The 10818-nt window shown below is 43.0% G+C and overlaps 2 protein-coding genes across 3 annotated transcripts in view; one reads left to right on the plus strand and one right to left on the minus strand.

Moving 5' to 3' along the window:
* mark4a (MAP/microtubule affinity-regulating kinase 4a) overlaps positions 1–4246 on the plus strand; it is a 36705-nt gene extending 32459 nt beyond the window's left edge. The window contains 2 exon segments of the mRNA XM_020587070.1: positions 172–216; positions 344–4246. Of these exon segments, the coding sequence (XP_020442726.1) occupies positions 172–216; positions 344–680 (382 nt within the window). The 3' untranslated portion in view covers positions 681–4246.
* A 68-nt stretch (positions 4247–4314) lies between these two features.
* Positions 4315–8629, minus strand: ckma (creatine kinase, muscle a). 2 transcript variants are annotated; one of them, XM_020587071.1, is made up of 8 exons: positions 7934–8629; positions 6740–6947; positions 6350–6504; positions 5984–6116; positions 5549–5720; positions 5307–5430; positions 5020–5209; positions 4721–4899 (listed from the first exon to the last, which is right to left on the minus strand). In XM_020587071.1, the coding sequence occupies exons 2-8, from the start codon at positions 6930–6932 to the stop codon at positions 4721–4723; spliced, it is 1146 nt and encodes a 381-aa protein (XP_020442727.1). In that variant the 5' UTR covers positions 6933–6947; positions 7934–8629. The 2 variants fall into 2 exon arrangements, with proteins under 2 accessions (XP_020442728.1, XP_020442727.1); XM_020587072.1 differs by lacking the exon at positions 7934–8629 and having other exon boundaries at positions 4315–4899; positions 6740–6932.
* Positions 8630–10818: the final 2189 nt, after the last annotated feature.

Consider the following 10818-nt stretch of genomic DNA (forward strand, 5'->3'; position numbering starts at 1 on the left):
CAAGTGGAGGACACACTTGTGCACATGATGTGCTTGTTGTTGTTGATGTTTGTTTGGTCTCACTGTATAATATCCACTGCTGAATACCATCTCATCTGAGAGTTCTGGGTCGGTCGTAAAGCTCACTGTACTGCAGTGGAGCACCTCTTACCCTGTCTGTTTGTCCTGCAGGGTCACAAATGAATCTGAGGGAATCAGGAGATTTGCGGTCACAAGGTCGGTACACGTGTTCCAGCTGCATTAAAAGCACTGAGAAAATAGATGATAAATAACTTTGGTTTAAAGGCTGGGCAGTGGCAGTTGCAGTGCCTGAACATTTTCTGGTTTTCCTGCCTCTCCCCAGTTGCCATCTACCTGGGTATCAAAAAGCGTCCGAGCCCCGGGCCATCGGACGTGGCTGGGATCTGAGAGGCGGTGGATGGCGGGACCCTGCGGAGGTGGTACTGGCTCTGCGGGAGGCGGCGCTCGGATGTGGCTGCCAGGTCCACTATGCTGGCCCCTTTCTGCTCTCCTGCACCCATGGAGTGGCAGGGGGCCGCGTGGCTTTTGAGGCCGAGGTGTGCCATCTTTCCATGGGCAACTCCGAGACTTCTAACGGGGTGCGCTACATGCGACTCTGGGGGACGCCATTAGCTTTTCGGGACATTGCCACCCAAATCTCTAAGGAGCTTGAACTTTGAACAGAGGGTGTGTTTGCATGAGTGTGTGTTTTTGTGTGAGTGAGTGTTGATGTATGTGTGCAAACAGAGAGGTGGGGTGGTGGGGTGTACAAATAATTGAAGAAGAAATAGCAGAGAAGGGGCAAGGGGCTGGACCCGAGAACCAGACACCTCCTTCTGTCTCTTTCATGACTACACCCCCTGCACACACATCCACGCGCACACACCCACATAGATACACACACTCCTGACCTGTAAAGTCGCATAGACAGAGGCACCCCCCACCTCCACCCAGTCACCCCACACAGCTCAGTCAACTTCTTCACTGAGCTACTGCACCCACTGGACCTGGATCAGACAGAATCTAGTTGAGTATTTTTTATTACTATTCTAGCCATAATGACTCTTTATTTTATTACTTATTAATCTGATCTTTGTTTTTACCCAGTGCCACTTTTACCGCTACAGAGAAGCAGCATCTCCTGTGTATTAGACATCCTTGAAAGGCCACTTCTTTTTTTTAAATTGTCCGTTTTTTATGTCACCTTTACATTGGTTTTTTTCTTCTTCTCCTCACTGATGATTATCTGCTGACTTTACATCACCTGGGGACAACAACACACACAAATGTGGAGATGGTCACTCTGTGATGATACAGGCAGCCGCAGAGGGTTGCATTGCTTTCAGTCATGTACATACACCAGTGACGACTGCAGTGGATTAAGGTCAGTGAGAGCTGGGTTGACAGACCTTTGAAAGAGCCAGTCAGAGGCTGATGTGCAACACAAAATGCCAATCTTTCGCACTAATGAACCAGTGACATCTTGACAGTAGTAGTAGTGTTGTTGCCTCCGAGTCACATTAACTTCTCTGCATGAGACAAGCAGAAATTAAAAATACTCAGAATTTATTGGGATACTAATCATTTGGTTGCCTAAAATTTCTATCCATCCAAAAGTGCGAGAACATTATGGTGCTGTCATGCTCCATTTTAGACTCTTGTTGCATCAGATTCAAAATTAAATCAGTATAGCTCATTTGCTAACACTATTACAAGGTTATACAAATTTTCATACCATACTTTTCATTCAATAGGTTGTCTACACTGGCTCCCTAAAAAAAAAATTCAATATATGGAGATACCTGCATAGACTATGTGCACACATACTGCTCTCACTGGTTGGATTCAGTGCCTGTCACCACTGATCGGTGACAGCAAAACTTGTTCAGAGCATTTGGATGTTTTAGCCTCCCACCTTGTTTCACCCCTTTAACATTCTTTAAAAGCATTGTACTGAAGACACAGCAGCAGTGACCCATACTTAAAAAAAATCCAACTCTAAACCCTCAAGGTGATTAAAACAAAGGAGAGCTACAAATGCTGCACTTGAAAGCAGCCATGCATCCCACTACCAAATTACAGACATGGTACAGAGCCTGGTGTGTTTTCAGTGCAGTCTTGGATTCTGTTCAGTGCCATGCGATCTCGCCTCAGTCATCGTCTCAGTATGTCGATGGGGAACCAAAAATGGATCAGCCAAGCAGCGATTACACTCTCACTCACAGACAAACACACACTTCCGAGTGTCCACCCTCTTCTTCTTATTGTGGCACAGTATATAAACATGGTGTGCCCATTATTGATGACTGGGACTGTGGGAATTAAGGGGAGCATCCCGAATACGGAAAAGGCACAGTGAAGGCAGTGTGGACGGTATTTTCTTGTTTGTCCGGTTGCCTTTAAAGTGAACAACCCCCAGCGCCTTCATACAGTACATATTTAATGTAAAAAACAGATGCAGAAAAAACTGAGAAAGCTTTCTATTCTCCCACCCTGTTTTTAGTGAATAATGTACTGTGATGTTTACGTAGAATACACAGATCATGTTGTTTGGCTGCTGGTTTATTGTTGATACTCTCAGTTGTGGCTTTGCTCATGGTGGCCCAAAACACCACCCTACCCCACCCCCATTTCCTTTCCCAGCCCTCATAACGTCCCCAACTCTCTACATTTAACAGTCAAGTCAACCTTAGCTGTCCACATACGTATATGCCATCAACTTTTCTCTGCCCTTTGTTTGAGATCCTGTTTTCGCACAGAGAAACGCTCCACCATCCTCCACACTCTCATACTGTAGAGCCATGTATGGCATATTCTCAGTCCTGTTTGGTGTGTGCTGTTTCATGGAGCCTGAGAGGAGAGGGTGGTTTTAACCTGTTCTCCTCCTCAGGGTGAGAGGCAGAAACCAACATGGACACCAGGAGTCTGTCCTTGTCCTCTCCGTGGGCGTTTGTCATTGTGGTGTATATTAGCATTAGGTAATATAGACCTCAATGCACTTTGCTTTGACTTGAATCAGCTCCTTCCAGTGTACCTGTATAGGTGATAACGAGAACTAGCCAATGTCTTAAATGTGAAACACTTCAAGTTGTGAATATTTGCACAGGTACTTTATTTATTTTTTAGAATAATATCACTTAAAAAACAGGATTTATATCAGTCAGGTGATGGCTGTATATAAAATATATGAATATAGTATATATCTTAGAGCTCAAGGTTTATTTATAGCTAGAGCAAGGGAAGTAATTCTAGTTAGAAGCAGTTTCTGTCCGTGACAACAGGGAACAAAACCAACTTGCAATCATGCATGACTTCAGAGTTTGGGTTTAGGATTAAAAAACTGAGGCATGATGCACATCTGCGATTGTAAGCTTTGAGAAATGCAGACACAGTTTTTAGACATGAATTGATTAAAAGAAAATGGTCCTAGATGTAGTGCCAGGTCCTTCCCCCCCGTTCACCAAAACAGACAGGACAGTTTGGTGAATTACAGTGACCTCACCTTGTTTGCTATAGAGGATAGATTCAGTGCATTTGAGAGGGCTTCTGAGTTCTTAGAGGTATAAAGAGATGTCATGAAATGTACTGCGTCGTAAACTGTGTTCGAAAAATTCCACTGTAGTCACAGTAAGAACATAAACTGTGCAATTTTTATTGCCAGTTCTATTTGAACTTGAATTTACACTGATTCTAGTAACTACTGAACACACTTAAAGCCGGAGGTTGCATTCAAGCCATAGAAACATTTTGTCGATTTCTCCTGATCGCAAATACAAGTCAGGTAGTGTGCAAAGCATTTCAGTGGAAATGACTGAAGTGAAACAGGCTAAAAAGCAAATAACTTGGAGTACAACAAACCATTCTTGGTATAAGATGGATGAACATTGTCTTAAGGTTGAACATACTGTGAAAAATTCTTGAAAAGAGTTTGCTGCCCTGAGTGTTAAGTAACTGCTTGTATACCTGCTCAGAGACAGTGTGTCCCTGCTCCGATTCAGATGGTGGATGTTATAGTATTACGACCCCAGGGGGCTCAGTATTTCAAATGCACTGTCATTTTAAAACTGATGTTGGAAGCAGCGGATGTTATATGCAAAATAGATGCAGTTTGACCTGTCTGAGTAATTTTACACTGCTATATTGTATAATTCCTCCCTTCAGAAACAAACTGTAAACTGAGATGGAGTGATTTTGGTATAGAAGGAGAAATGCAGCTGGAGATGAATAAAATTCACTGATGTTAGCATTTTGTCCTTCATTTTGGAGTCTTGATTTTATAGTTACAGCTGCAGTGTAGTAGGTTCTGGTCACCTGACAAGCTCATCAAACAATTATACTTAAGAGCTGAGTTGTATTTGGTCTTGATGTTTCTTTTTCCTATTTCTAATATCACAACAAAAAAAGTTGATTTAGTTGTTTCATGGGGCACTTTTTATTTGACAGTATGAACAGCTTCAATAATCATTACTTTTTATAACAAAAAGTAGGTGATGCCACGTCTGCTAGGCGGGCCCAGCTCAGTGGAGGCTGATCCCAAGATGTTACCAACTCACACAGGAGAACATGAAAAAAGGATGGACAGTGAAAAGAACAAGTTGTGGAAGGAGGAGAGGTGAGCAGAGTCAGGAGTCTCTAGGTGAGTAGCTGTTTCCTCTGCATGCCTGCCAGCTGGCTCGATTGCACATGAATAGTCACAAGAAAGGCATAAGATTGTCCCTCTTTACTTCTGGGCGGGAATCATGCTGTCGATGGGCTCCCCCTTCTCCAGTTTCTTCTCCATCTCAACCATCAGCTTGACACCGTCAACCACCAGCTGGACCTGCTCCACCTCGGAGGAGCCCAGACGGTCAGCGTTGGAGATGTCAAACACACCACCCACAGAGGCTGTGTCCACACCACCTAAAGAGGACAGGCGATCAGGTACAGATGAAACTGTATAGCTCAGAATGCTGCAGAGATCCTCATGGAACAGCAGGTTGATCCAGAAGTGTACAAGCTAGGGAGTGTGTATGTGTATACCTGTGCCACGCTTCTGGAGACGCAGTCTGTTGAGGATCTCCTCAAATTTGGGGTGTGTGCTCAGCTTGGGCAGCTTGACGTGGACACCACCACGCAGGCCAGTACCCAGGTTGGAGGGACAGGTCAGGATGAAGCCCAGGTGCTCGCTCCACATGAAGCCGTGGTTGTGCTTCTTGAAGATCTCCTCAATCTGGCAGGCAAGAAGGAAAGAGTCAAATGAACATCCAGCAGCAATCCACACTTTCACTGAGTCGGATCATGACTTGTTTTGACGTATCAGTGTGTACCTTCTGCAGGCCTACACAGAAACGCCTGAAGACCTCCCTCATGTTGCCACCCTTCTGCATGGAGATGACGCGCAGATGATCCTCCTCGTTCACCCAGACCAGGAAGGTCTTGTCGTTATTGTGCCTGGATGGAGAGGGATACAAAAGATAATACAGAAACATCATGAAAGTGCAAATCTGTATTGAGAGTTTTGAAAATTGTTTTCATATCTTGTCTGCTGACAGTTTCCGGTTGTACTCACCAGATGCCTCTGGCATCAGGCCAGTCGCGTGCCATACCAGCACAGGTGAGCAAGGGAGAGACAGGTTTGTCAAACAGGAAATGATCAGCGATCAGCTGCTCCTGCTCGGCATCAGTCATGGACTTCAGGGGGTAGTACTTTCCCTTGAACTCACCGTCCAGGGTGGTCAGAGCTGCAGGGACAGACACACTGTTTGGAGACCGCATGACCTTCTGCAGTTCAACAGGAACTATTAACCAGTGGGACCATTTATAATAATTTAGCATAAACTCCACTAGCACAATGTGTTTCCTTGTTGAGTTTATCAGTTTATACAGTAATCTACATCTTGTCCTTTAAACTACTCTGTCTTGTTAACAGCCTATTGTTTGGGCCTAATGTGGATTACTGCCCAACATTTTGCCTACTTACATTCCGAAACTATTAATAGCTTACCCTCAATGGACAGCTTCTCAATAGCTCTGCGCTCGCCGCGGCTGTTGTGGGGGGGCAGGGTGAATCCCTTGATGCTGCGGCCGGTTCTAACACGGCTTGACAAAACATAGTTGGGGTCCAAGTCATCACCACCCTATCAAGAAAATGAGAAAGTTTGATTAGTTAGAAAAAATATCCCACAAATATGTATCATATATGCATCATCCTTTGATTAGTTACATTTATTCTCCTGCAAATCAGTGTAATTAGCTGGTGTACTGGCTGCAGTAAGTCTTACAAGTTTTTGCCAGTGCCTTCTACCTCTCTAAGGACCTTTACTTCATGAGCCATTGTTCCTCTTTTTTGCTGAAAACTAGAGCACTGTACCTTCAGGTTCTCGAAGTTCAAGTCGGTCTTGTGCTTGTCAGTGGGCTTGTATCCACCATGACGGTCAGAGATGACGGGGTCAAACAGATCCTTGAAGACCACATAGGACTCCTCATCACCAGCAACTAAGCCAACCGTCATGATGAAGGGGTGACCTGAAGACAGCCAGCAAATAGGAAAGCAGTAATTAGAAGGATGGCAGGGAAGATTATACCTTCTGTACAGCATGAGATGAGCTGCAAATAAGATTTTATTTTGGAGATTTTATTCAGAGATTAAATGTTCTTTGTAAAAGTTGTGTATAATTTTGTAGACCTATGTGTCTCCATGATTTTATGACTCAATAAAAGATAATGTATGCTAAAACTGAGGTGTTTATCTGGGCCTCACCGGGGTTGTCGACACCTGTCTGGATGGCATCATCCAAGGTGTAGCCACTGGGTGTCTGCTTGTCCCTCAACTTGGCATAGATTTCTTTGGTCAGGGCCTTGGCCATATGGTTGTTGTGCTGGGACAAGTTAGGGAACTCTTCCTCAACTTTGTAGTTGAGCTTGAAGTTGTTGTGAGTGTTTCCGAATGGCATGATTGCTTTCTAACACTGCAAAGAGAGGAAAAAAACAGGCTGAGTAAACTTAAGCTGACGCTTCAATGATCAAAAATCATTTCAACCTGATCTGACACTGTCTTGAAGATATTTGGAGTTGCATTAAAATGTCACCCAATTCTCTGCCGGTCAAATGTCCACTTGAAATAGAGCAGGGGGAAGAGCGCCTGTTGGCTGTGTATTTTTAGCATCAGCACATCTGACTGTATCCCCCCCTTTTTAAAGTGTCCTCAGCATATACAAATAGCTTTTCAATTCTCTTGGTACTCAGAACCGCAGTTCCTTTGAATACACCTTCACTGTATTACTGCTTACCCTACAGGATCAAACTCTTAAAGTTGTCATTAAGCTGAACCTCAGACAAATCTGACAAGCTATAACTGCTTCTCTTCAGTCCATTTAGCATGATCTCACAAGATTTCTTTACATCAAATCATCTAGCAATTTGTTTCACCTTGCCATGATTAGCTGATCACATGACTAATTATAAATAAAGTATACAATGACACACTTATGTCAAATGAAATGCAATCTGTATCTGTAGTCAACTATAGTTTACCATTTTGGTAAAAAGTCATAACATTTATAGCACTTTTGATGCACTTTGCTATGAACAATTTTTATCTTAAAGGTAAAAAAAAATCCATCAAGTGTGACTTAAACAGCTTAGGGTGTTCAGGCCGTCTCTCTTACAGTACATGTCTCACACTGTGATGCACCTGTCCACATAAATAACTGTCAAAACGAGATAACCATTTGCAGAGAACAAGTACGTTAATACAGGTTAACCATGCAACAGCAATGCAGTTACTGCATTTTCATCATCATATACATTCAAATATCCCCTTGATTCGAGTAGAAAAACAACCAAAAAGAGTTATTTTTGCCATGCTGTATGTTTTTGGATGGTTCCCCAAATCTGTATGTCCCCTTCCTTTAACGCCTGAAAACTAATCATCTCTGATAAATTTTTTTTTTACCTGAACACCAGACAAGAATAGAGGTAACAGTCCTTGGGATCTGATCCTGTTCACCACAGCCAAAATAGGGGTCACCCAGCTCTGGGGGTGTCTGTTCTCTGTTTATATACCAGGCAGATACTCAGCCATTGGCTTGGCCATTTTAGTGCTTGATGCACCCTCATTGGCTAGAGCCTCCGTACTGAACAGTTTATGAAAGAGATGCATTTACGTCTCAGCCATCCAGGCTGGGTACTACAGCTGTGTCCTCACCACCCCCCACCCAGTCGTGGCCCATACATAGCACCAGTTGTATGGAGGGAGTATCTGAGAGGGGAGTAAGGGCTCACCAGGGTGGGTGAGGGGTCTGCTGGGAGGACTAGAAGCAATTTTAAAAAAGCTGAGCTTCACTATTGCCGAGCATATCATGGAGACCAGCCATATTTTGGTCAGGTTATTCTTTACACTCATCAAAGCAGCATTGTGTCCATCAGATAGTAGTGGTACAGTTTTCTGTGACCACTATCTGGATCAGGGGAATGCTGAGTATCCTGATCCTAAATGGTTACCATTTGACAGATACGTCAATAATTATGAGTAGTGCCCCTGAAACTGGACTGCTCAGTTTTGCACCATGGACAGTATGGACTCACTATATTCAGCAACGAAGCTTGTCAGGGTAAATTCTCTCTAGGGATCAATCCAAGCTTTACAGTGCCTTGCGAAAGTATTCGGCCCCCTTGAACTTTGCGACCTTTTGCCACATTTCAGGCTTCAAACATAAAGATATAAAACTGTAATTTTTTGTGAAGAATCAACAACAAGTGGGACACAATCATGAAGTGGAACGAAATTTATTGGATATGTCAAACTTTTTTAACAAATAAAAAAACTGAAAAATTGGGCGTGCAAAATTATTCAACCCCCTTAAGTTAATACGTTGTAGCGCCACCTTTTGCTGCGATTACAGCTGTAAGTCACTTGGGGTATGTCTCTATCAGTTTTGCACATCGAGAGACTGAAATTTTTGCCCATGCCTCCTTGCAAAACAGCTCGAGCTCAGTGAGGTTGGATGGAGAGCGTTTGTGAACAGCAGTTTTCCACAGATTCTCGATTGGATTCAGGTCTGGACTTTGACTTGGCCATTCTAACACCTGGATATGTTTATTTGTGAACCATTCCATTGTAGATTTTGCTTTATGTTTTGGATCATTGTCTTGTTGGAAGACAAATCTCCGTCCCAGTCTCAGGTCTTTTGCAGACTCCATCAGGTTTCCTTCCAGAATGGTCCTGTATTTGGCTCCATCCATCTTCCCATCAAGTTTAACCATCTTCCCTGTCCCTGCTGAAGAAAAGCAGGCCCAAACAATGATGCTGCCACCACCATGTTTGACAGAGGGGATGGTGTGTTCAGGGTGATGAGCTGTGTTGCTTTTACGCCAAACATAACGTTTTGCATTGTTGCCAAAAAGTTCGATTTTGGTTTCATCTGACCAGAGCACCTTCTTCCACATGTTTGGTGTGTCTCCCAGGTGGCTTGTGGCAAACTTTAAACGACACTTTTTATGGATATCTTTAAGAAATGGCTTTCTTCTTGCCACTCTTCCATAAAGGCCAGATTTGTGCAGTATACGACTGATTGTTGTCCTATGGACAGAGTCTCCCACCTCAGCTGTAGATCTCTGCAGTTCATCCAGAGTGATCATGGGCCTCTTGGCTGCATCTCTGATCAGTCTTCTCCTTGTATGAGCTGAAAGTTTAGAGGGACGGCCAGGTCTTGGTAGATTTGCAGTGGTCTGATACTCCTTCCATTTCAATATTATCACTTGCACAGTGCTCCTTGGGATGTTTAAAGCTTGGGAAATCTTTTTGTATCCAAATCCGGCTTTAAACTTCTCCACAACAGTATCTCGGACCTGCCTGGTGTGTTCCTTGTTCTTCATGATGCTCTCTGCGCTTTAAACAGACCTCTGAGACTATCACAGTGCAGGTGCATTTATACGGAGACTTGATTACACACAGGTGGATTCTATTTATCATCATTCACCTTTCATAGCGGTGCATGCAAGGCAAATTGCTTTACAGATGAAAAACAATAAGATGTGAGCGTTTAAAAAAAATTAAAACAATAAGATTATCGCACACATTTAACACTGATGACAATATCCCCCACTTTTGTAGTCTAAACATCTCAACAGTTACTAAAAGGTATGTCATGGAATTCTGTACAGACATTGATGGCTCCCAGAGAATTAAGCCAAATCACTTTTGGTGATCAACTGACTGTCTTTTGACACCATTCATTTGAAACAACTCAACAAATATTTGGTGAATTGCCATAAAATTTGATTCACACATACATGCACTCCTTAGGATAATTTAGGATATTTAGTCACATTTGTGAGCAGACAGTACAAAAGCATGGCTCCCACATGGAAATCAGTGTGTTGCCACATCATCCTTTCATTTATGCATCACATATGCAAAAATGTAAAGAACTCCCACACACTGTCTCGCTTAGGCTGAATAATTTATTGGAGCTGGGGGCTGTAACTTTTATAAAAATTCCTTTTTGTCCTATTTGCTGAAACTGTCTTTATATCCTGGTAGTAGTACATAAGATAGGTATTGTGTGAAAACAGATTCTTCTGGCTCCTCTTAGTGCCTCTAAATTCATTTGAAAAAATCCACCATGCTTGAACATGAACTACCAACCACTGCCAGAAGGCAGTGTCACCCACTGTCAATCATCTCATGCACATGTAGTACAGTAGAAGTTGATTACATGGTTGGTATTATTCTTGTTCTGAACATCTTTCATAATATCAGAAATTTAAAGAAAAAAGTTGCGAGTCTTCTGAATCAAAACAACAACTAGTGGGCTGGATAAGAAACAGACAGCAGTT

Source organism: Monopterus albus, unplaced genomic scaffold (assembly GCF_001952655.1).
Source record: "Monopterus albus unplaced genomic scaffold, M_albus_1.0 scaffold438.1, whole genome shotgun sequence".
Taxonomy (NCBI): domain Eukaryota; kingdom Metazoa; phylum Chordata; class Actinopteri; order Synbranchiformes; family Synbranchidae; genus Monopterus; species Monopterus albus.